This window comes from Lethenteron reissneri, chromosome 24 (genome assembly GCF_015708825.2).
Source record: "Lethenteron reissneri isolate LAM-NWPU_2019-01 chromosome 24, ASM1570882v1, whole genome shotgun sequence".
NCBI classification, from domain to species: domain Eukaryota; kingdom Metazoa; phylum Chordata; class Hyperoartia; order Petromyzontiformes; family Petromyzontidae; genus Lethenteron; species Lethenteron reissneri.
In genome coordinates this window covers 11,633,131-11,660,438 of record NC_083802.1, presented here as the reverse complement: position 1 = coordinate 11,660,438, position 27,308 = coordinate 11,633,131, and the positions used below count along the sequence as shown (strand labels likewise).

General features: G+C 44.7%; 1 protein-coding gene across 1 annotated transcript in view; it reads left to right on the top strand.

Moving 5' to 3' along the window:
• LOC133346593 (ADAMTS-like protein 1) overlaps positions 1–27,308 on the top strand; it is a 100,848-nt gene that overhangs the window by 35,211 nt on the left and 38,329 nt on the right. Inside the window, 11 exon segments of the mRNA XM_061558261.1 lie at positions 1,697–1,826; positions 2,247–2,321; positions 4,746–4,903; positions 7,546–7,657; positions 13,110–13,248; positions 13,702–13,752; positions 14,686–14,890; positions 17,041–17,188; positions 19,379–19,469; positions 25,442–25,833; positions 26,393–26,522. Of these exon segments, the coding sequence (XP_061414245.1) occupies positions 1,697–1,826; positions 2,247–2,321; positions 4,746–4,903; positions 7,546–7,657; positions 13,110–13,248; positions 13,702–13,752; positions 14,686–14,890; positions 17,041–17,188; positions 19,379–19,469; positions 25,442–25,833; positions 26,393–26,522 (1,631 nt within the window).

Below are 27,308 nucleotides of genomic sequence, written 5' to 3'. Positions count from 1 at the left end.
TCCATCTCCATGGGAGCCATACTTTATCTGCCACTCCAACTTTAGTTTAACACGTCGGTTTTCGCGACCAATATCATCCACAACTAGTTATGGGTGACAGTTGGCTGTGTTGGTGGCGGGTTTTGACGACGCATTTATGTATTTTTACGCGATCTAACCCAAAAAACCTCTATTATGGACTCCAACGTTAGATTCGACCACCAGGCTATCATCCCTTCCAGCGGCTTGTCCAGCCCAAAGCCTAAATGACTATTGCACCATCATTATTTGTCTGCTTGGTTGCGCAATTTCTCTCGCCTTCGCTACGTTTCCGCCGAATCCCTCAATATCTCGGGAACGTTGTGCATTTGGCTAATTTATAGCATTAGCAGTTGTAAACAAAACAAAAAAAAGCACTTATGGCACACGCGCACACGTGAGGTTATTAAAGTCTGAAAGAGATTGGCTCCACGATGCTAAATTGTGAGAAATTTGTTTGGCCATTGTGGCAGTTTGTCCGCGGAGTGGCAGTTAATCAATAGAAGTCTGGGGAGGTACAGACCACTTAACACTCTTCTTTTGTGTAGTTGTTTGAAGGACACTTCGCTCAACAGTCGTGCATTGCTCGCAATTCTATTCACAATATTCATCAGCGCTGTCAATGCTGGTCACCGGTGATGTGATGACTCGTGTTCAAACTGGCCGCGATGCAATTGGCCTTTCATATTTTGCAGCCGCCACGCTTTTTTGGTAGGTCTGATTGTGTCATTGGGATCATCGAATTTGACGCTTGCATTTCCAAGGCCTTGCAGTCTTGTCTTACCCCATTTTGCCATTGTCAAGTCTGGCAGTCAACTTTGATGCTGAAGTGCACTAAATCTGTGCTGAAGGGTGTTACATTTTTATTGGATCCTTCCTTTCTTTTTCATTTATATTGCAGGCACAAAAAAGAAAATGGAATTGCTTTTAACTTCAACATTTCGCAGAATGAAATGCAAAAAAATGCTAGATTTTTTTGAATTAAAATTAAAGTGAATTCTGACCTCAATTTTGTTTCATCTTACATGTGTATAACATCATCACGACTTGACATATTTTCCTACCACATGGTAGAGTTAGTAAAATATCACAACAATATGGGCCAACAGTAGATGTTTTTCTGAGAATTTTGTGCTTCCATAATTCGTTATTTGGCCTCTAACTCAAGCACGCTTGTGGAAAGCTCTCCGCTGAAAACTTAACTCGTGCGAAAAAATAATCTTAGAAAAAGTGTGCATATAAGCATAACTCAGTTCTGTCTCCACATACACGTATAACAAATGTTTAGTCTATCAACGGTCGATTGGCTTTCCAGAACAAAATGATCAAGCAGCACTTGTTTAACAAGACTGGCTGAACTGATGAGACCTAGGGATGTCGAAATCAGTCCCAGAGCTTGCTCACTTACATAAACGCTGCTGGATTATATTGGTCTGGAAAGCGAGATACGCCGATGAGCTCAACTGTAACGTATTTCTACGTGGAGACACACGAAACAGAGTGCTTGCTTGTATATGCTTTTACACACAGTGTCCCCCCCCCCCACCCAAAAAAAACACGGCCAGTGGGAGTTACGCGTGGGGTGGCTGCGGCTTGAGTCTGCAAACCGCTGAACAGTTGCTGTGCACGGGCCCTTTGCATTGAATGACCCCCCCGTGTCTTGCCCGTCCCCTGGCAGCACGTGGGGTGTGACCACCAGCTGGGCAGCCAAGCCAAGGATGACAATTGCGGAGTCTGCGGCGGCAATGGCACCACGTGCCGCCTCGTGAGAGGACAGACGAGGCCTCAGCTGTCTTCTTCTGACAAACGTATGTTTCGCGATCACAAACAGCTCACTCGTGCAATAACCATTTACTCTTGGCTCAACCATCTTGCAAGGAAACAAAATCAAGCCCTAGGTTAGCCATTGTCTTGGATGATAAGCCATTACTATCTGGTCTGATTGTAAAGACATAAATGCTTGTCAGAGTAAAGATGAAGGCGCATGGTTGAAATGTTTACAGGAAATGATTATATTCTTACTCTTAACTAGGGCTCCTCTGTTTTTGTGTATACCAAAAATAACTGAAAAATGTAATTTCTTCCAAATGTTTATGCAATAAACATGTATTTCTTATTGTATTCCAATGACATTGGTCACGTAATAACAATATACCATGTTGTATTATATCTGTATCATTACATTTGTCAATATTTCACTTCCTTAATCTGTGTTTTTTTTTATCCAGCGGAGGAAACGATCATCACCATGCCATATGGAAGCCGACACGTAAAAATCATCAACAAAGGCCCCAATCACCTCTGTATGTTTCAATGCGCAGTACACGATACATATCATCGCGACACGCATACTGCAGCCGAACTGTATATGTCATCATGTAGCAGATACATGTTATTGCTTGCCCATGCTTTTGCCGGTAGACCTCCGCTAGAGGGAGTTCTAGAGAAGCCCCTCCAGAGGGTATTTGGCCTATTCGTCCATGCTGGCCAGATGTCTCGGAAGAGGTGGGGGTACCCGTACGTCACCCCGCCGCACACGCAAACCTGCCGACTGAATAACTGGTGCACTCGTCAAGGAGCATGAACCATCACGCAAACTCCCGTCATCCTCGCAACAGTAGCTTTTGGCTAACCATCAAACAAAGCCGGTCACTGCAATCGTGCAACTTTTCAGATGCGCGTCTGCGGCCATCTGGAACGCTCTCCCTTCCGACATTGTGAAGTCACTGGAGCTATGCACATTTAAATATAAATTGAAAAGTCATTTCTGGAGAAGTGCTTGTTGTGTTTCATTTGTTGCCCTTCCCACGCATGTCCGGTTAGCTACATACGTTGCGAAAGAAGTTCAACATACAAACTTACATTTTTACTTCTGGGTGGACAGATGCGAGGGGATTTAATAAATGAGCCTCATTGTTCCAACTGCATTGCCGGGAGATCGAATCGATCTGCCAGTCCACTGTGGCAACATCCTCCACTTGACCGTACTCTATACCACGTGTAAATAAAGTTTTGAGTCACTGTATAAAATAGGGGCAAGGAGTGAATTGATGTTTGAGATATTTAAAACACACGTGAAGATGGCTAATTGAACGATGAAACAAAGTTGTTGCTGTATCCTTAACATGACCTGGAGATGAAATTAACCCCATTGAGACACACGAAAAATTGCCTTTTTTGCAAGGGCGACCTGGGTTTCATCAAGTTGATCCAGGCCATGTGAAAGAAATATCAGACAAATATCACAGCAAAAGCTATAATTCTGCTAAGGGACTCAGGAGTCTAATAAAACAAACACAAAACAGCAGGCACGGGCTTAGAACCATCAGAAAAAATGATTGCAATAAAGTATTGAAAATGATGTATTTGTGTGTGTGTGTAAAACACCGAATACACATGAGGATTTGCTTGAGAAGCAAGACGCAGGCTGGAGCCTGTGTTTTATGAGGCTCTGCAGGTACGGGCAAACCCCATTACAAAGTGTGGCAAAACACATTTGTCTTGAAAGCCGTTTAAAAAAATCTGTGCGGAATTTGTGACCCAAAGTTGGTAGGTTTGCACTCTTTGCACTGGCGGTTACCTTGCAGCACGGATTGTGAGGTGTTGACGTTGCCCAGGCTGTATTTACAACCGTTTTAGAACAGGTGTAACAACACCGCATAAAGATAACTTTACTTTTTGTGGTGCCAATGAATGAGAAAGTAACGCCTCTCATCTGTCTGTTCTGACAAAAAACGCTCGCGTATCAGCTTTGCCGAGGCACTGGAAGTGGGACTAAACATGGGCCTGGGAACCCGCAGTACTCGAATGGTGAATGTTGTTAGTGGGTTTACTCTCCAACACACCGGTGTGTGTGCTGATCGAGTAACGAATTGGAATGTTTTGTTTACGTGACGAACCTTACTAATTGGCTGTGTCGGGTGGTGGCGGGTTTGAACGTGTCGTTCAAACCCTCGATTATGGATTATATTGGTCGCAAAAGCCTACGTGTGAAACCGTTTGATAATGTTTGCGTCAATCTATTCCTCTCCAACGTACGCAACCTTGGCTACCAATTATTTCCCCTTAGCTCTCTAAAAGAGCTTAGCCACAGTGGCCAATGATGGTGATGAGGTGGTTTTTTTTTCTCAGACGGTCTGTTCCAATGCACTTCTGTCAACAGTTCACATTCTATTTGAACGTGGGGCAGCCACAATGAAAGAACGTGTCTTGGCAAGCATGACCGCTGTGCCACTCAAGAGTGCTTGCCGCTGCCCACGCTGCTCACAGGCAATTGATGGCCACTAACCACGAGGAGGGATGCTGCCCTGGTGCAATGGTTAGAGCACACTCGACTTGCAAACTGGAAGTTGCCGGCTCGATTCGGTCTCCAAGGCATTGCATTCGAAGCAATGGACAAAGTTTGCTTTTTATTCCCACCCCCGCCTCCCGCCTCTGTCCACCCAGAAATATAAATGGGGCTATAACACAATTATTCGATCAGCGGGTCAGGTGGGTGAGGGTATAGTGTGATCACTCGCACTTCTTCCCTGACGTCTGGCTAGCACGGAAAAAAGTAGCCCAACTACTTTCTCGATGGGCTCTCTAGAGGCCCCTCGATCTCGTCGAGTGGCACGAACAGTGGCATGAGTAAGCCAATTTCAGGGCTGCCCCCTTTAACATTCACCAATCATCATCCAACAGAGCGGTAACGTTTGCCAACTGTTTTCCGTGACGTGGGAGGGCAGTTGTAGAGAGCAAGACGCTGCAGGGGGTGCGGAACACGCACTGGCTGGATTGGTCCGGGACGGCGTTGCTCGCAAACTCCACCGCCGAGTTCTCGCTGCTGCATGACAAGGAGGTCCTCAAGATGAGCGGGCCACTCACCGCGGACTTCACGATCAAAGTAAGCGGATGGGCTTGTGCGCTCGTACAGTCATCGTTCACTGGCCAGTTTGGTGGCCTTTAACCCTCTCTCCCATTCCGACGACGTACTTGCGTGTACGTCGTCTGAACGGAACCGGAAGGAAAGAAAGAATGGCCATGTGGGAGGGCGTGTGGTACAGTTTGGCACCGGCTGCCATACAGTGCGGTTGTGTCGCTACAATTGTCTGCGGTGAGTACAGCGTCTTAAAAAACAACGGCGCTACGGCTCCCTAAAAAAATTAATGCTGAACCGCGTGCGCATTTCGAGATTCAGCGGTAAACGGGACCCAGCCTGCAACTTGTAGAGGTCTCAGAACGGGAAAGCGTTAAAAGGTAGCACAGCGACTAGATTGTTGGCACAATATTGCGCTAGGGTCGCCACTAGTACCTGGTTTTCTCAGGATCGTCTTCTGTTTGAGGAAGATGTCCTGGGCAACCTGGGACATTTAAAGTCCGTGTTTTTTCACCTGCGTAACAGTACACCACTCAAGATGATGCGTTTACATGTAGTTCTCCCGTCCTCTAGGATTGTGAGATATTCTAATTCCCAATACATGTTGTACCTGTGTTGCTGCAGTCTTCATTACATTATTGGTTTATTGTGAGAGCTCTAACACGAATTTTGTAAATTTACTGTCTATGCCAAATTTACCATAACGTGTTTATAGCCTTTTTTAAGCAAATATATTATTATTATTAAATCCCACATAGTTGTTTATATGGATAATCCCAATTTGTTGTTCCAATATATGGTACACATTACCTTTGCAAAACTATTTTTTACATTAATTTTACAGCTTGTATTTACTTTATTTATGCTGTACAGTATATTTGATACTTTTTTTTTAATCCAGGCAGTCCACGTTTTTTACAACACAACGCTTCCCAGAAACCCCATCGTAAATCCGATCCTATTTTCCCATAGACAGTAGAAGCAGTAGACACATCTCTTGCTGATGTGTTTTTTTTTCCTTTTATCACCTACATTTAAAAGGGGGTTAATCGGTAAAAGTCCACAAAGACACTTTAGAATAACAAATGCTCTGCGTCAAGTCACATTGGAATCCAGACCGACTGTTCAAATGCGTTCAGAGTCGTGTCAGAAGATGCGTTGTAAATCAAGTTTTTGCGCCGTAAGATCCATGGTGGAATTATATGAACTTCGTAAATGAGGATTGTCATAAGCCGGAGACCACCTCTATAACCTTTTAAACACACCACTGGTCTATATTACGTACAAATGTAAACTTTTTTCTGGAGGTCGCAAACGGAGTCCCGTATCGTGAATTGCGGATTACTAATGATGACAGCGATGGTCATTGTACATTTCGCTTTGAAATAGTAAAAAAAAAAGTGATTGTTACTATTTATAACAAGAGGAGAGGCTACCCCGCCAGAATCCCTCACTTTTTCCCCATGTCCGGGCCAGCACTGAACTCTTGAGGGGTTCCGTCTGTAAGCGATGCATTCCAGTACGGAAATTGATGGCAGCCACATTGGTTTAACATTCCGTGGCACACTCACTGTTTTGTTTCCATCGTGAAATTAGACATGGGACGGCTACTACAATTTATTTTTTTGCACCCAACCTTGACTTGCTTCCACCGAGATTTTATATCTGGCTTGCAAGGGATCGTCGACATTGCGAGCAGTTTCAAAGATTTTTACCTCTTAAAAATAATAATGTTGAGTGTACACCAGTTGTATATTTTCAAATGCAGCCCTCTCCGATGCTTGATTATAGTTTTTAGTTTCAGAAAATTCGTGGAAATATTTTCACGTAACGAGTACTTCAACAAAAATACTGTGCATTCCTTTGATAATTTAACTATGATAAATTACGTCCCAAAAAAGGTAAATTCAAAAAAAAATAAACGATATCACGTGGTGGTGAAATCAGTTGGTCAAAGGAGCGCATTTCAACTAAAACCTAGGAATCACCACCGCCTAAGGCTGGTTTGGAAAAAAAGATGTGCAGGGGATGGGCATCGATGTTTATTCAAAATTTTGCCTTGTTAGCTCAGTTGGCAAGCCAACCCAACCCGATGTTTGAATCGCTTATTATTCTTGCGAAATAAACTATAATCACCAATGAGCTCGCGTTGAAGAAAGCGGACCATACAGATGGTTAACCGATACAATACAGTGCATGCAAATACCACATGCGCGTGTGTGCGTGTGTGTGGTGGTGCAGCGGTTAGCACACTGCGCTATGAACCCAGCGACCCGAATTCTATTCCTCCGTCATGGCCAACACCAGTCACGATTATCTGAACCAGCCCTGGGCCAACCCTAGGTCAACTCAGCCTCCAATGAGTACCTGGTGCGGTGTGTGAACATTGCCAGGAAGGAGACAAAGCCGGCGGGGCGTTGTGCTGGCGATCGACCCGCTCATGTGCCTTGCTCTGGTCTTCATAGGCGCTCGCTAACAGCGCTTGCCCCAAAAGTCTGTTAAGCCTGTACGGGGGATCTTTGCCTTTGTGAGTGAGCGTGCCTACACAGCCACTCAGGAAAGACTCCGTCCTTCCAAATTGATTCCCCCTAGGCTGCGGGATCCTGTTTGGCAGTGTGCGGCGTGACTGACATGCTGTTTGTTTGCTCTTTGCCCTCCCCCCCACCCAGAGCAGATTTGTGGGGCCTGGAGAGAGCTTGGTCCAGTTCTTCTTCTATCAGCCCCTCAGCCATCAGTGGCGTGAGACGGACTTCTTCCCATGCTCCGTAACCTGTGGTGGAGGTATGGCACCCACGTGTGCTCTGTGTCTGTCACTTTTCCCAATGGGCAGCACCGTGATGGAATATATGAATACTTGAGACATTCGCCGATAACACTGTCCTGAAGAGGAAACAAATATATAGCGGAGATCGTTGTCTGAAGCATCGCCTTCTTAGGTTGATGGAGAAGGACCATTGTCCTAAACGTCGCCTATGACATATTCTTCGGGCAATGTTATGGCGGATGTGTTAGTTTTTTTGTTTGTTATTTGTGCTTGTGCACCACTGCCAACGTGGCATCGCACACATATTATTGCAATACAATTTGCAATTTAATGGTTGCGGAAAACCGCTATCGTGGTAAAGTATTGAACCTTCTTCAGGAAAGAAAGTAAAATATTGTATGATAGGAGTTGTTCCCATTTTAAAAAAAACGATGTTTTGGTGGACCCGCCTGTAAATTCTCCGTAGCATCCCTGAAAATAATGGTCTGCTGATAAGTGCTAAGACATACATTGTTTTATTTTATTTGTGACAGTTATTTTCATGTCGAATTCAAGGGAAACATGCTTTCATTTCCATCTAAAATGATGTTCAATTTAGCACTGAAATCTTTGGAATATGACGCACTTTCTCCCCTGTACTTCAAAGAAAATGTGAGTGCGTATTATAATTCTCGACTGTGTGTTTATGTGTAATCCGATTTGTGTACAACCCGAGCGTAAGTTTGGGGTGCATCTTGCATGTATGTATGTTGAACTTCGTTCGCCACCGTACGTATCCAACCGTGCTACTCTTTTTGAGAGTTTTATCATCTATAGAATGGGATAATTTGACGAGTTAGACTTTTGGAACCTCATTTGCCAGTAAAAAAATATGATAATTGGTTTTTTACCCTTCTATCTGGCAACAAAACTGACACCTTTTTTTACAAGGAGTCATGTTTGCATCGACCACAATACCTGCAGTCATAATGCAAACAAAACACATAACTCTGATAATGTATGCTCTGTCGATTATCAGAGTTATGTTTTTTGTTTGCATTATAACTGCAGGTATTGTGGTCTATGCAAACATGACTCCTTGTAAAAAAGGTGTCAGTTTTGTTGCCAGATAGAAGGGTAAAAAACAATTATCGAGTTAGACTTTTACATGAAGTGGAAAAGGAAAAATAAGCGGAGGTTTCAACCAACTTAACTGTCATTGGTTTAAAAAAAGATTAACCATGGGGTAAAGAGTACGTGTCCTCTGCAAGAAGCAGAAATGTAAATTGCTTTGTAAACGGTATGTCCGTTGAACGCGATGGTTTTCACATCGCTTGCAAACGTTGACACAGTGCTCGCTGTGTCCGTAATTTATGAAGTCAGTCTAATTCAGATGTTTTTTGAGTCACATGTGTTGTACGCTTTTGGAGGGACCCGAGGGGACAGTTCTGGATCTGTCTAAATCTCATAGGAGGTTAATGTGATATTTTAGTGTTAGAGATAAGTAGCTTTCTTATACACTGAGGCCAAGCTGTCCCTCCATTCAAGACGGCTTAATGAAATAGCTGTTCAGAGAAAGTATGCTGCATATGGGAAAATTATTTGAGCATGTTTAATTAATTCTGTTGGTCTGGCTGCGTACACAATGAAAACATGATATATATATTTTCAAGCGTATGTCTCGGTAAAGAGCACAACGTGCTAGCTGAACATTTAAGCACATGTTGATTTGTCGCACGGATGGTGCCGTTCAGCGAGTTGCCTGGCTATTTTGCCAGGGAGATCCGTGGTGCGTGAGCACAGCAGGAGCAAACAAAGACAACAGACGTCAATGTTGTGGAGAACGAGTGCAGGGTCCCTAAGGAATATTGCACGACTAACTCAACGAAATATTTAACAGTCGTTAAATGAAACATGCGCGATTCAAAAAAACATTGCGTGTGTAATGTGAAAAGTCGGGTACAGGTGCTCGTCGTGCATGCGTACTTTAGCCTAACAGTGACATGAACACACGCAAATTGAAAAAGACAGCCGCAAACACATGGGAGGAAAGAAAAAACCAGAAGACGTGAGGTACAGGTGCAAGTTCGCTCTGTGTTTTGGTTTAATAGGGTAGTAAAGAGGGGGGGTGAAGGGAGGGAAGCAAGTGTGCGGATGAGCCTACGTGTTAAACTGGAGATATTTTTATTTCACCACAGTTTTAACGAATGGAGTTTTTAGTTGGAGTAAGGAGGCACTTCTGAGGCTGTGGGTGGGAGTTTGAGGAGCTCGAGGAGACTCAAACACGCAAGCTCTGCGCACACACAAACGCATTTGCAAGGTTTCTCGACTGATAATAATACTTACTGGCGGGAAAAGAAAGCGTACACAGTGCTTTGTGCTGGATAGGAAACTCATCCATTCACACCATGAAAAGTAGTCTCTATATATGAGTCAATATACATTGGCTGATAATACAAATTAACACAGTTTTGAAATATGCTGAGGAAAGTATTTTTTTTTACTGAAAAAAGCATTTTAATTGCCACGTTTTAATTATAATTTAATGTCTATGAACACCCAGGCTGATTAGTGGGGGGCATCGTTGGATTGTAAAATTTGTAATTTAATTGTTTTTAATCATTCATTTGCTCTCCCATGGTGCCGATTCCTGACTTGCAGAGTACAGAACGTTTTTGTTTTGAAGCATATTCAATATTTGAATCAATTGAACACCTACTGTAAGGTATACATGATTTTTTTACGAATTAAACACAGTTACCATGAAATAAGGACGTTTTTAGGTCATAGCACATTTTTATACAAATTTAAGCCACTGACTTTTTTTTTGTAAGAACAAATATGTTCTTTCTTCACATTCCTCTATGTTGTGCTGTTTCGAACGCCGGTGTTTTGGGTCCTCTCGGCCCTGCTACGGCCGCTTTTGTTTTCAACTCCGAAACGCGTGGCCCTTGTGAGAAAAATTCGCGGCCCGAATATTTCCAATTCCATCGCCTGAAATGAACGGTAGTTTTTCGACGCGACATGCAGATGGATGTTTTCTTTCTTATTTTTTTTAATCTGAAACTTTCGCTCAAAGAAAATAATCGGCGCAAGTCGAAGGAACCGCCTCCTCTGCACCGTACATACTTTGCCCATTACCCATACAAGAAACAAATATCGATGATATCTTTTGAAGGATTTAGCGTGTTATCGTGGATTATAAGGGATTTTTTTTATACAGCGGCCATCTACATACCTGGATGCCTATGGCTTAAAGCCCGAGCACTGTGCGTCAGCGCCGCGGGCACATTCAGTACAAGCCTGAGAGCAGGTGCGGCAACACAAAGGCTTTTACCTGCCCCACGATTTTTGCATACTTTTTGCATTTTCCTCACCTCCTCAAGTGCTTCTATTGAAAGAGCAATCTTCTCGCGTCTATTAAGAGTGGGACAAAAAATGCTTTCTAAAAATTCGGTCTCAAGGTTCGCGTTTGTATGGTAAACACTATGCCACCGTGGTCGAAGCTTTTGGAATGCATTAGTGCCACGACGGTGCTGAATTTCACACACGCGCATGTTAGCGCAGCCTTGACGGGGGGGGGGCGTGGTGGGAGGTGTTTTCCCCTGAATATTTTTCCGAGTAAATAATTGGGAAATTATGCTGGATACATTTACTGACATTTTATCCCCTTCGTGGATTCGTGGGGCCCCGAGAGTTGGAAGAGTTTTTTGTTTTCAAATTATTTAAATTAATCTTCTTGGTTCTTTCGGTAAAGTCACGTAGAAGGGAAGTAATAAAATAATAAAAATAAAACATAATAAATAATTCTCACGACGTTTCGGCCACAACGCAAGCAACCGTCCTCAGGTGAAAACCAGGTCCGTCGAGGCGACAGAGTCTGAATGAAGCAGCACACGAGCTTGGAGCATATATATAAGCTGGGCGCATTGACAAAGGAATTTGCATATCAAGAGGAATTTAGCATATTCATGGGAAATGCAGGAATGTGATTAGTACTGCATATGCATGTGCATTATGCAGGATTAACAGCATCAAAGGGAGCTACAGTTGCTGCTGCTGCTGCAGTTGCTGCTGCTGCAGTTGCTGCTACTGCTGCTGTAGTTGCTGCTGCTGCAGTTGCTGCTGCTGCTGCAGTTGCTGCCTTATCCATTTTTAATATAACACTATGTATTATATTATATTAAAAATGGATAAGGCAGCAACTGCAGCAGCAGCAGCAACTGCAGCAGCAGCAGCAACTACAGCAGCAGTAGCAGCAACTGCAGCAGCAGCAACTGCAGCAGCAGCAGCAGCAACTGTAGCTCCCTTTGATGCTGTTAATCCTGCATAATGCACATGCATATGCAGTACTAATCACATTCCTGCATTTCCCATGAATATGCTAAATTCCTCTTGATATGCAAATTCCTTTGTCAATGCGCCCAGCTTATATATATGCTCCAAGCTCGTGTGCTGCTTCATTCAGACTCTGTCGCCTCGACGGACCTGGTTTTCACCTGAGGACGGCTGCTTGCGTTGTGGCCGAAACGTCGTGAGAATTATTTTATTATGTTTTATTTTTATTATTTTATTACTTCCCTTCTACGTGACTTTACCGAAAGAACCAAGAAGATGAATCCCTGCAGTCACGAAAGCTTTAAATCGAAATATTTAAATTAATGTTTGCCGTTTTGAAAAAAAAACTTTTGACCCTGACATTGCACACAGAGACTTGCTTTTTGGTCGAATATCTAACACTTAACCTCCACGTTACAAAACACTGTGTGCTTTGGTGATGCCCGACATAAATTACCAGCTGGCCTGAAATATAACGGTTTGCCATTTTGCACTGACAAACTCGAAAGTTCACAGAACAATAAGGCAGTGCAGCCAAGAGTGTAAAAAAAAGACAAGCTTGTTGCTATTAAGTGTACATTGGGAGTAGGTTTGTAATGTCAAATGCATTCCTAATATATATATGGCATCGTGGGGAATTTCTGCATAAATCAAAGAAAAACACACGGACGGAATTTGCAGGGCTGCATTTGATCGGCCCGTCGCTTGGAGATGGCCAAAAATATGCCCCTTGCGTTTCTATCAGGAGGCAATAAATGGTGGTGAATGTAAGGTTGTTCCCATAATAAATCAGGATTGAACAAGGGTCACCAGGGTGAAGGGCTTGGGGTCCGACCACCACACCGTCATTTGGGAGCGATCTAGAGTGTTGCCGTTTAAGTACGAGGATTTATGTTTCTGTTTTTTTCTTTTTTGCCCGAGCTGTGAAAGGCGCCCGGACATGTTAGGGCCACCCCAGCACGACCACCCAACAACCCCCTTACCCTCAGCGTTCCCTCGCCAATCAGCCCTACGCCCTGCCGCTCACACCCTACCCCTCCGCCCCCCACCAAGCTCGCTCCTTCCTCCCTTGCAGTGCACAATAACAGAATTTGATGGCCGTGTCGCCGAGCGTAGGTCTACGAATGAACTTTGGCTCTTGCCGTTGCACAGGCTACCAGCTGACCTCGGCCGAGTGTGTGGACGTGCGCTTGGGCCGCGTGGTGGCTGACCAGTACTGCCACTACTACCCGGAGAACAAGAAACCCAAGCCCATTCTGCGGGAGTGCAACATGGAGCCCTGCCCAGCCAGGTTCTGGGAAATGTTGCGCATATCTCCATTCACGACTGCCGTGGAAAGACGCGCTGTGCATGTCGGGCAATGACCATTCGGTCATGGCAGAACGATGCCAATGCAGAGAGATGGCAAGGCAGGGAGATGCCGTGAAGGAGTGCCACTGCCCGAAACGTCACCTGTTGCGTGTCGCTTAATTTTAGGGAAGTTTTATGCTCGAATGTTTTTTTTTTTTGTTACGGTTGCTTTTCCACCGCTGCCAATGTTAAATGAATCAACAGTAACTGATATACATGTACAGTATATTTGTGTATGGCGGCATGTGACTCATTCGATTGCCCCACACATGCTCCGCATTCCGCAGTGCCGTACATCTCACCGCACAACACGGTTTCAAACGTTTATTGGATGTGAATGTACATGTCGAGGACCGTCTGGCTTATTTATTTTCTCTCTTTTTTTTCCCCACAGTGATGGTTACAAACAGATAATGTCCTACGACCACTTTCAACCAATCCCACGGTATGCACGTTTCAGTATGTAATTGTCCTTGTGAGATTAGTGCCAGGTTTAGGGCAAGAGACGGATTTGAGGTTTTGAATGAATTGGATGGAGAAAACAAAATAGGGGATTTTTCAGCCACCATGTGACGTCTGAGCTGTCGCTTGTGAGAATGAATTTGAATTTCAATGCATATATTGTATATTACACATTCGCTTGACCCCTGCAGCCCCTAGAGGCCACTATATTCACCACAGAAAAAATGAAAAGATTCTCGAATAAATTCATTGAAATGCTAGAGTGGTACATTCTTACACTCCGAGTTAATATTACTCTGAAGTGGCATATGTTCCAGCAGCAGCATGAATGGCTGAATGAGAGAGAGAGAGAGAGCTGTAAGCCAGTGCTCTTCACTAATTTTCAGAGGGGGACCACTCTCGCTGATAAGACATCAGTGTGAGGTCCGCCACACATTTTAAACCATTGGGGTTTGAAAGCACGATGATGGTGGTTGGGGGGGGGGGCTGTTTGTGTGTACTGTTGGGGGCCACACGTCAGTGGCCGCACTAAAGGCCGCCGGGGGCATCTATATGGTCCGCCGGGCCTTGCAATTAAGAACAGTGCTATAAGCGCATGTGTACGTACGTACACATGTGTACATACAGTGAGGCAAAAAAGTATTTGATCCCCTGCTGATTTTGTATGTTTGCCCACTGACAAAGAAATGATCAGTTCAATAATTTTAATGGTAGGTTTATTTGAACAGTGAGAGACAGAATAACAACAAAAAAATCCAGAAAAGCGCATGTCAAAATTGTTATAAATTGATTTGCATTTTAATGACGGAAATAAGTATTTGACCCCCTCTCAATCAAAAAGATTTCCTCGCTGTACGTACACGTGCACGCATGTGAGTACGCGCGTGCCCGCCCGCGCGCGTGTCTGCTGGTGCAGCTGGGATGGAGGTCCGTGGACCACCTGCTCGAGCTCGTGCGGCGGAGGGCTTCAGAGCCGCTCGGTGGCGTGCGTGGAGGAAGACCTCCACGGCATCCTGCACCCTGCCGAGGACTGGAAGTGCATGTACACGCTGAGGCCTGTCGCGTCCCAGCCGTGCAACCTCTTCGACTGCCCGCGGTGGCTCGCCCAGGAGTGGTCTTCGGTAAGCGCGCACCTCTAATTAGCACGGTTGGCTACGCGCGGTGCGGAGAGACGTTCAGCGTGCAAGCAGCCCCCGCCCGCGTCGCACGGCCGCTCCCCCGGCTGCTTGCGTGTACGCATTGCACAATTGCGCTCCCGTGCTTGACCTTGCACAGCCCAGCTGTGATTCATGATGGGTTTTTGGGGTTAGGCCGTGGAATTATCTGTCCAAATGTGTGTCGTTCAGACCCTCCACCGGCCGACACAGCCAAACAAATTAAATTGGAATGCGTGGAAGCGTTCTGTGTGTCAAGTATTATTGTTTCAGCTCGCTGGTAAGTTGAAGACCAAATCTCACAACTAAGCTTACCAATTAGATTCTAAAGTATTTTCCACTTATAATTTATTATTCATTCTATATGTGTAGTTGCTGAGCTGTGTTTCAAATTTTCCGATTAATCCCAAAACTGTAAAAATTTGGTAGGGATACAATAGTTTGGATCATTTAAAAAAAACACCGTCTGGAATTGATCAGAATATGCGCCATCGTGGGAAGTGACGTCGCTCTGTTTGACTTAACGTGCGCTCTTATTCAAGGAAAAGTGGCGTCACGTGGCATCGGGCGATGGAAATTCCTCAAAATGATCCAACAATGTGCTCAAAAAGTTACAAATCGAAACATTTCTAATATTAAACTCATCCCGAAGCAGTTACTGTGCACAGCTCCCTAACGTGTTTTTGGGTTGTAGTACATGTTGTTTGGCATGATATCTGCTCTTTCGCTCCACGTGCTGAGAGTTGAAGAAGCTCGCAACCATGTGGAGGGAAACATTGGATATTGTGCAGAACAATATGCGGTACGACCAAAGAACACATCAGAGAGCTAAACACCACAACTGCATAACCCTGTGTAGTTGTATCCGTGTGTGTGTGTAGTCTAGAAAAAGAAAAAAAAACTCCTTGGCTCTGACTTCTTAAAATAGGGAATTGATGATGCTAATCAGCATTGTTATCATCAGCTGTTCTAATTCAATACTCTCTGAAGCCCTCCCAATGCCAAGGCACTGATTAATTAAAAAGATAATGGAATGTAATCGAAATTATTTTTTCTATATCTCATATTAATTTTTACACATCTCAATAAATCAGTCAACTCCCTTTATTTAGCAGCAGATGAGAGCCCCCCTTCCCCGACCAAGAGAATGTGAGATTTCCACCGCTGGCTCCGGGCCCACCAATGCAGATGAGCTCATTCGAGCAGCGAGACGCCTCGGCCGTTATGGCCAATTGAGATGAAACAAGAAGAGCTGAGATAAAATACATCCTCACCATCATAATCAGCTTTGATCGATCCACTGCTGGATGAAGGCCTCTCCAAGCCGTCTCCATCTATCTGGGTTCCCGCGATGTTACAATCCACGGAGCAACTCTACACGAGCTGATTGCGCACTTTTGGCGTCATCTGGTCCAACACCATGTGAGACTAGGCTCTAAGGAAAGCTGTCTCGGGTGTGGACCAATCAATTTCAAGGACAGTGAATACATTATCAGAGTTGTGTTTTTTTTGCATTCCGACTGCAGGTATTGTGGTCAATGCAAACAAGACTCCTTGTCAGTTTTGTTGACAGATAAAAGGGTAAAAAACCAATTATCATATTATTATGGCACTCAGTTGTTAGTCTCGATCATTGGCCGCGGATGTGTTCTGCCCAGTGGCTTTTATTGACAGTCACTATGATATCTTTAACCTGCATGTGGCTCTCTCATTCTGCCTCAAAATGTAAGGCACACATCTCTCCACGCTTCCTTGTGCACTTTTCAGTTTTTGTCGTTAGTCTCGACCATCGGCCCGCATCCCTGCGAGGGTAAAATACAAGAAGACGAAAATTCACAACTCTTCTGCCGCTGTGCAGCTCGCTGTCCGTTGTGTTTTTGTTCGGGGGGGAGGAGGGTAGGGAAGGCTTGTTGCCGCGTTGTTGTTCGGCATGACGTCCCGACGTTTTTTCGCCCCGCACGCCGGGAGCTCCTTCCCGTTGCTGAAAATGTCGTCACGCCGAGCAACGAGCGACACGGGTCACAGCTCAGAAGCACACCCGCCAGAGTTGAATCACGCGATCGCTTTGGCTGCGGCGGTGAGAGAACGGCTGCGTCTCTCCGGTGCGGCGAGTGCAGTGCACTGTGACGTGCGGACGCGGCCTCCGCTACCGAGTGGTTCTGTGCATGGACTACCGGGGCCACCATGCCGGCGGCTGCAACCCCAAGATCAAGCCTCACATCAAGGAGGAGTGCATCGTTCCTGTCCCATGCTACAAGATAAAAGGTCAGTGTGTTGTTCGCGCTAAAAAAAAAAAAACTTTCTGTGCACTGCATTCGTGGTTGGGCAGAAGTTTAGGCTGTAAGTAATTTTCCTTTGTTATAATTCTTACTAACAGTGTGGATGCCTGCCGCGGCGTAATGGTTATCACACTGGACTTCCGGTGGTCGCCGTTATGGCCGGTGAAACATCGGTGCAAATTCTTTGGGTCTTTCGGTAAAGTCACCGAGATAGGTTGAAAGATCTACGTGACTTCACCGAAAGACCCAAAGAATATGAATTCCTGCAGTCACGAAAGCTTTAAGTCAACATTGGTGCAAGTTTATGAAATCCCCTTGGCGTCTGTGCCCCCACAGTTAGTCGACTGGCAGAGGTCACGTGTGGTGAGGTAAAGTGTGGGTGCTCCCACCTCTTCGAAGTTGTCTGGACGAGTGGAAGAGTGGAGGCCTTTTTGCCCGAAGTGGTTAATCTCCTTTATCCATGAAAGCCTCACTCATTACTCATTGACAGTCAGTGCATCGCACGCTTTCAGATGCGCTTCCTGTGGCCATCTGGACCGCTCTCCCTTCCGATATTAGGAAGCTACTGGAGCTATTCCGCTTTAAAATCTCGATTGAAAACTCATTTCTTTAGAATTTCTTCTTGTGTTTAGTTTGTTGTCCTTTCCCCGCACCACCGATTAGCACGGTTAGCTACGTACGGTGCTCAATAATTCCAACATACAGACATACAATTGTCCAGACATATTCGTGATGGTTATTAAATTCCTCATGAAGTATTTATTTTTTGCATGTGACGAAGCGATGGCACCAGAGCAAACCCACGCATGTGGGGACATAGCGCTCGAATTTCTGTACAGATTTCAGCAAATTACTTCCTGTATCGTCTGCTGACCCAGCTTGCAACCTGACAGATGGGGTTTCCCCTGCACATGACAACGCTCGCAAGATCCACGCAAACAGAAGGACTTTGGAGCTGGGGGTCGATGGTCCAACGCAAACATCGATCCCAGCTCCAAAGTGCTGGGTTACAAATATGTAATAATATCGACAATACCTTCAACAGTGCTCCTTTGTTGCTGGCCGCTTTGCTCACGAAACGTGATAAAAAAAAAACGTATATGCCGCCTTATACATGAAAGAGAAATCCCTGTAATTTGCTCGTTTGTCAAATGGTCATTGCCTGAAACTTTAGTTGATTAAATGTTTTTCACTTTTAGCCATATTTTGTTGTTGTTGTAATGACGACTGGAGTAAAGTATTTTAAGTACCGTGCTTGCACACATGCGTAATTTATTTTAAAAATTAGGGCTTATTTTAATTGTAAAATTATCCTTTCCCTCGTGATTAGCAGTCAACGTTACATGTATTTTACTCACGGATCTTCACAAAAACATCTCTTGTGAGCATGTTTATCTTACTGTAGTTACATTTTTTCTCTCTCCAAATCCCTGAATAACAATAAGATAACTCATTATTCACAATGCTGGCCACATGTGGTCCAATTCATTGCACTATTAGCAGCTTCCTCTGCAGGTAATATTTGCCCATGTATTACATAAAAAAAATACATTGCTCACACTATGTCAGTCATTGGGGTTTTGTGACCATACTTCATCATCCTGGTCAGAATTGGCTGGTGAAGTGGAGGCTAAGACTGGTTCTTTATTGCTTTTCGTTCATGTTGCTCATTGCGGGGAATCGAACACAGGTTGCTGGGTTTACAGCGCAGGGCGCTTACCACTGTGACACTCCTCCACTTACATATCAGTGACTTTTATATCTATTTAGCAGTTGTTTACGACATAGTTCAGTTACATTTCTTGGTTTGTTTTTATTGACCGATGCAAAGACATATATTTTAATTTTAAGTAAATTATTTTAATTTATAACAACCCCAAAACTTTTTTGAGCTCAAATAAACAAAAAATCCTCAACACATTCGTCAACGACCCCACCTTAAATGGGGGACACATAAAACACACAATGCTGTCATAGGTGACGCTTGTGGGCAATGGGCCTTCATCATAGCACATAGATTGTCTGAAACATTGCCTTAAATAGACATATTTTTCAATTGAGACCACAGTATTATTGATGAACGTGTTGAGTTGTTATGTTTTTTTTTGCTTAGGCACCACCGAGAAGCGGAGTATCACTCGGAAATGTAACGTCAACTATGTCTTGCTTTGTGCAGAAAAACTTCCAGTGGAAGCTAAGCTGCCGTGGCTTAAGCAAGCACAGGGCCTCCAGGAGGAAGCGGAGGCGGAGGTCTCGGAAGAACCAATGTAAGTTTTAAACAAACCTTAACAAAAATAATATTAACTCGAGTACTGACGCAATATTTTCGCTCAACAAATAAACACGAAATATTTTACAGGTTTTTTTTTTTCTCCAGAACTCTGCAAGTGGATTAGATGACTGGCAAATCTTTTTTTTTAGACAAATAATAAATAGAGCAAATGTTATTGTAAAAGTGGTTTGTGGTGAATGCAATGAGGCGCTGTGTGGCCAAGTCGGAAAATGGCATATGTTAGTGTGTATGAAAGCTGTATTCCATAGTTTGCTTTCATAAATAATGACATAATCACATCGGTCTGTTCTTTTACGGAACTTTAATAGAAATCTACAACCCTTTGTCAATCCACTGCTGAATCAAGGTTTCTTCACAATGTGTTGACCATAGGAGTTGTTTGACCATACTTCATCCCCAGTTTTCAGCATGACTTGATTAATTGTGGTGGACTAGGATCATTCAAATATGACTTGCCACTGATGTTAGTAATGGCTGGTAATCAAACTCAGGTCACGGGGTTCCTAGCGTGGTGATGTAACCACTGCGCCATCACATCATTAGGTAGTTGCCATGTATAATAATGTTTTTGAGCAATAGTTAAGTTAATTTAAGTGATAGAAACAATGATGGCTTAGCATACAAAAAAATGCGAATTTAGTTCCGAAAATTGGGAAAACGGCAATTTTTTTGACATCGCTTTCACTTATCTTTTTTACACTGTTAAGCAAAAGAAAATTGGAGAAAATGGAAGGAAAATGAAAAAGCAGTATCTGCAGTGGGTTACAACAGTGTTTTTTTAACCTGGCTCCTGGAAGCTACATACATAAACCACTCTCCGGACTGGCTGCATGCGCTTCCAAAAATAACATTGTACGTGAGCAAGAGTCCACGCTTTTACTGAGGCCGAGAAAAGGACAATAAAGCACATGATTGGTGCCAGGGGCTCGCTGGTTTGTGCCAGAAGGTGTTTGTGAAACCCCGCGACGAGATATTTTATTTCACGTGAAAATGTGCCGCATTTAAAAACGTCTTCTCTTTTTTTGTTGCACGGATAAACGTTGCACTCTGCATGTGAATGTACGGCATAAAGAGCTCTTTGTCTCACTCCTGAAAGAAAGTCACCTATTGCCAACAATCTGTCTCGCCAAAAAGTAAGCATCTGTTGCACACAATTTTGGTTTGTGAGCGTTTGTACAGAATCATAGCAAGCTTCCTTCAAACAATTGCATTTAAATTGGGGCAAAGAAGTAAATCTAAATATATATTCTTCTTGGTTCTTTCGGTAAAGTCACGTTGAATGAAAATAATAATAATAAAACGTACTTTTTATTATTTTTATTATTTTATTATTTTCATTCTACGTGACTTTACCGAAAGAACCAAGAAGATGAATCCCTGCAGTCACGAAAGCTTTAAATAGAAATTTAAATATATATTTTAAGTCTCTTTGTTCAAATAAGTTTCGATAGAAATATTAAGAGGTTTAACAAAACATCGGCTCGTTTGCTCAGTGGTAGAGTGATTCCCAGTTGGAAGGTTTCAAGTTCAAATCCTGGTTGAGGGTTGACTCGGCTCATCATCCCGTGGCCAATAAAATAGATACCACATTGTGGGGTCGTCAATACTGGTGGCTGTCCGTTTGATATACTCTGCCATGCTATAGGAATTAAGAATTTCCTTGACTGGCTCAGGGCTGTAACGGGAGATGAGCAGTCTGAATGCTCTTACGTGCAAAAAAAATCACTTTGACTTTTTTTTGAATATTTATTAAAATTGTTTTTATTCGGAAATACAATATTCACATGTCTCCAATCCATCTCATAACACAGACGGCGAGCACTGTTGTATAAAATGGACCTCCAATACAAATATGCAGCACCTGTGAGTTCCTGCTCACCCTGATTATTTAAAAAAGCCAAATTAGTTTTTCTATTTTGTGCAAGCTGTAGGCAATACAATGCCAACTCCTGCCATCTGTTTAAAACATTTCCAAACCTATTCGCTTCAATATCTCCTGCCGATGTGATCGCCTATAGAAATTAGAATTGTATAACACAGGAATTGAAAGACATATGAATGGCGCTACCGAAACTTCTTTATACTTGTAGACCACATCTCTTTTGCATTGCAATCGTACCTGCAGTTGTTATTAATATTCTTGATTGGTGCTTACATCGACCAATCCTGCCTGTCACAGTGCAACGTTGTAATTGAGGCTCTTTATTAACGATTCTATAACCTTTTGGAGATGGAAGGTTAACCGTCATAGCAACAAGTTGTCCTGACAGCATTTACCAGGCGCTGATGAGATCTGCATTTACAGTTGTAATCTTCAGCTGATTTCAGCTCACATGCAGCAACACGAGGAGCAGATGGATGGGTTGTTGTCGCGTCGCAGAATCGTGTGAGATTTACGACGGCTTGGGGAGACATTCATACAGCAGTTGATAGACATTGGCTAATGATGAACGATCAGCAGCCAGTAATGTTCGGCATGGCTCTGCCCATTCAGCACCAGCAAAAAAGTGCACGGGGAGATAATCCCAATGCATGCGCCAATGATGCGCCAGTGATACGAGGACATCAGTGCCAACCCAGCGTGTTATTGTTTTGCAAAAAAGGCGTGCTTTGCTTGGAACCTGGCCAAGTATGTACGTGGTGCTGGCCACCCACCCCCTCGTGTGCCGTGCCGATCTTCATTGGTGCTATTCGCTAACACCGCTTGCCTCAACAGTATGTTAAGGCTATCCGGGCAGGGTCTTTGACATAGGGAAACCCCTCCGTTGCACATCCATTGGTGGCACAGTTGGAGTGCAGAGGAGGGATTCTGGGAAATACACTTTGGGGAGGTCCGTAGGGGCAGGATCAATGGCTGTGCAAGGCGTAAGCAGATGCTTAGACACCCCAAGCAGCCGAAGTGGGCTTAGGATTCATGACAAAAACAATAATGGTGCATCAAACATATAACGTAAAAAATTAACCCGTAAAAACAAAGTTTTTCACTATAAATCCTTTATATGCGGGGCGGCTAGAGTCCTCTCGTCCTCTGGCTTGAGATGGCTGCCACCTATGGGTCAGATGATTGTCTGCCAGCATTAAGCAATTGGTAATTACATTTTTTTTCCCCTAAACAGTGTAACATTTTGGAAAAAAATTTCACAAAAATTAATTGTCACGCACAACGAGTCTGTGTGGAAAATGTCAGCTCCATTGGATCACGGGAAGTGGGTTAAAAAACGACCGAAAGATTTGCACGGTCATAAGCAAGCAAGCAAGCACGCAAGCACGCAAGCAAGCAAGCAAGCGAACTTAATATAAAGATTAAAAAATGCGAATCCACATACCAAGTCAATTATCAGAAAAAACAAGTATATTTCACCTCTGTTTTGTCTGCATCTCTCATCACACCTCCAGCCTTGTCTGTATTGCTCTTATATCGCTATATCTATATCTCTCGTCGACATCTCTTCTGTCATCTCACTGGGATTTCATGAAAGTGAAAGGGGTCCTCCCACCAAAAAACGATTTCGACTCAGAGCCCCTTCATGGGTGATCGAGCACCAGCACCGGGCAGGGTGAGTAAGGCAAGCAGCTTGACCGAAGGTGGCTGTGTTGCTGGTGGGGCGCACACGTGTTGCTACAGTTCACCACAGTGGCGAGATGTTAACTACCTCGCCTGGTATACATGAGTTTGTGGGTTCGATCTCGACCCTGACGCCTGTATATTTGGAGTTTGCATGTTATTTCTGTGGTCGCGTGGATTTTCTCGGGGTCCTCCGGTTTTTCACTCCACATTTAGAAACATTTCTTTACAGTGTTTGTTTGCTAGGATTTTCCACATTGAGCTATCAATTGTGGCCAGGTCGCTTCTGAAAGAGAGCTATATAGCCCAGTAGGCCTTACTTGGTAAAATTAAAATAGTCTATAGTGTGCCACTCTCCAATACCCTGCTGTCACTCTACGTCACAATGTCCTGCAGCTTTGAGCCGGCGGGAGTTTATTCACGCACGCATGGTTCGATGGACAGAATGCCGGCAAGGAAAAGAGAACTCGAGTGCAAAATTCATGTTCTAGATTTGAAGCTTTCGTGACTGCAAGGATTCATATTCTTAGGTTTTTTCGGTAAAGCCACGTAGGTACGTAGGTACCTACGTAACTTTACCGAAAAAACCTAAGAATATAAAATTCATGTTGCCTCCGCCGCCAGGTCGCCCCTGGCCATGCCCACCATAGCAGTTATGCCAGTAACTGCATCGACCGGTGATTGCTGGCAACATGAGAATACCAACACTCGTTTTTGGTGTGAATTCCCAGCGTCAACAACCATTTGCTGATATTTCCCACCAAAGGTGACCATAAATGCCTCTGCAGGCGGGGATCGAGCCCATTGCGTCCGCTTGCCTCAGACTGCAGCAGCTTGGTGTTGAGCTGTGCTTATCTCCATTGTAGAGTGGTAGAAAGCACTCATCAATGCCTCCTCCTGTGGCGGAGTGCCAGTCTCTCCACAGGAAACCACGGTTAACGTGCCGCGAAATGCTACTCACTTCATCGATCCCGGAGGCCTAATGGGCTCAGTCAACTCCCAACGGGGATTTGAGCTCACGACCTTTCAAGCGACAGTGTGCCGCAATGCTTTACCGTAGCTTCACCCAGGCAGATAATTTGGCAACAAATAGTAAAGAAATAACTGCATTAGGATTGCCACCTCTGCGGTACAAAACACCCGGGATTATCTCACAATACCAGCAGAGGGGGAGAACTGCGTTGTGAATGCATCGTTTTGAGTGGTGCGTTGTAACGCGGCTAACTAAAACAGGTGCTATGAATGTGCTGGGAAGACATTCAGACTTCACAGGACCCACTGCCTTCAAAAGAGGACAATCTTGGGAAAAACAGGACAGGTGTAAACCACAATCTGGATGCGACTACTTAACTGCATCTTGACGTTCGACTGCTGCAATTTTTTACTGGCGTGCGCTGCCACCAGTCACATCCTTTAAAAATAATAATCATAAATTACATTTACAAAGAACCTGTCTACAAGGAGCTCAATGCACTTTACATCACAAAAAAACACTATTTTTTGGCCAAGTGGAGGAAAAAGGAATCGACATCGAAGCTAAATTAGGTAACCAGAATGAAGAGAAAAGAAATGCCTATTTAGGTGGCTTTTAAATGGCACCATTGTCTCCGAATTACGAACAACGCTCTCTGGGGAAGGCGGGCCACACCTAGAGGAGCAGCACAACGGAGGGCACGGTCGCCCATTGTGTGGAAGAGGCGGGTCCGGGGAACGCACAGGGCACCGGCCATCGAAGAACGAAGACTTGGGGATTGTACATTGTTGTTGTTGTAACTGGCTGACCTCCCCCTGACTGGAAAAAAAGCTTCACAGCTCATCGGATTCATCCAGGCTAAATAGAGATTCTGATGCCGATTCTCTCAGGCTCATCATACTCTCCCGGTCTGTAGCCCCGGCGAGGTCGTCTTCCCAGGTGCAGGGCTCCTCCAGGAACAGGCCGATGTTCCACAGTCTGTGTCTCACGGCATTTACTTGCCGCGAATCACAAGCGCGCATTGTGACAGTCGATTAGTGTGCGTGTTTGTCTGTTGGGAGCGGTGCCGCAACGGTGAGCGCGCTGCGCTACGAACCCAGCCACTCGAGTTCGATTCCCGCCCACGGCCACCAACACCGGTGATGGTTATCTGATTCGGTCCTGGGCCTTTCCCTAGGTCGACTCAACCTCAAATGTGCACATTGCCTGGTGGCGGTGTGTAAAACATCGTCACTGGATAGAGACACAGAGGCGGCCCGGCGCGGCGTTGGCCAACCACCCCCTCGTGTTGCCGTGCCGTCCTTCCATAGGCCGTGCTCTCTAACAGCACTTGGCCCCAACAGTCTGTTAAGGCTACACGGGGGGAATATTTCGTCTTATTTGTCTCTTCGCTTGTGGGAGGGAGCAGGTTCATCGCTGGTCCTTGGTCGCCTTGCAGCGCCACGTGCGGCGTGGGCGTGCGGACGCGCGCCGTCCCTTGCCGCGTCTTCCTCTCGTTCTCGCGGACCGTCGCCGATCTGCCTGACGAGGAGTGCGGCGAGGGGCCCCGACCCAGCGCCACCAGGGCATGCCGCGCCGCTTCGTGCTCCGCCGACTTCACTGCCGCGGGCTGGCGAGAGGAGGGGGAGGATGGAGAGTCCGAGGAAGAAGGGGAGGGAGAGCGATACGGAGAGGAGGAGGAGGAGGGGGAGAGCGAGAGGGGCGACGATGGGGAGAGGGATGTGACCCCGCATGCCATCGAGCCGGTTTTCGAGTGGGAATATCAGGGCTTCACGGACTGTTCAGAGTCTTGCGGTGGAGGTGAGTTTTGTTTCGAGTGTGTTCTTTGAGGCATGTTACGCACGTTCGTAAAATTGGGTTCAAATATAGGCCACAATCCATTGATACTTTTGGTACGAATAGACCAGAGAAATCAAGCATTTTTACTTGATACAGCTGTCGTGGCTGTGACGGTACCACCTGAAGACGGAAGCTTGTGTTGCCTCCGAAACGTCGTGATTTTTATTTTATTTTACTTTTTAATGTTTTTACCTACGTGACTTTACCGAAAAAACCTAAGAATATGAATAGAAATCAAGCAGTTGCCAGGTATTTTTAACCCAGTTCTCTCCTGAAAGAGAGACCTCCATTAAGTATCAGGCTTTGCATGAACGAGTTGTACAATGATACGAACAATATAAAATCAATGGAACAATGCAACGATGGCACATCTGCCGAGCGAAGTCCGTAAGAACAACTGTCGGAATGCCTGGTCAACCGGAGCACGAGTTACCCGATACACGCAAAACACCGTTACTTGAGCCGTGCCTGTGGAGCATTTCTCTGCTAACTTGACACGTGCACTTCTTTGTAACCAAAGGCACCCAGGAGGCCAGGGCTGTGTGCCTGAGCAAGGAGGGTGGCGAGCCAGCCGACCATGGTCTGTGCAACGCCTCTCATCGTCCCCCAAGGCTCCTGAAAAGCTGCAACGTGGACCCCTGCCCTCCCAGGTACCTCGCGCTTGCCAAGAGCACACGATGCCGCCAGGAGCCCAGAGCGCCAGATCATCTGGACTGCATCTGGATCCGTTCAATTAAAAATCAGCCGTTCTGACATGAGGTTAAAGTTGCTTTGAGACCTTTAAATTAACCGAGCTATAAATAAGCGAGTCGACTGGCTTTTTTCTTTTCTTTTTTCCTCTCAGCGTTAACATTGGGGTGTAGGAAAAACGAATGAAAATTTAATGATGATATACGTAATCGCTTCCAAGATGTCTGGCCAATGTGGAAGAGTAGGCCAAATACCCTCCAGAGGGCTTCCCTCTAGTAGAGACCCTCATGCCAGGAGTGGTGTGAACACGAAATTGCTCACACCACTGCTGCTTATTATTATTGTGTATAACTGTGAGGTAAATTAAAAAATGAGTGGTAAACATTTTTACAATGGTGTCAGAATTTATAAACTCAGCTGGCTCGGAGCCTTTAAATGGCACAGCGATGTTTTTGGTCACTTACCAACTGCTGCCTTCCGCTGTAAAGTTGGTAACTAATCACCCTGAAGGAATCAACATTTGCAATCGTAGACTGCGCCAGTTTAAGCACCAAATATGAAAGTTATTGCGCAGCACAACTCTTAACAGTTAATAATCCAAAATTGTATTTACATTTATTCGTAATACGTTATTTGAAATAAATGAATGGCTCTTAATGGGCTCCTATTGGGTTAAATAATGTAAACATTCCACACATCATTTGTACCTGATGATGGTTGCTTGTGTTGCAATCAAAAGGTCGTAT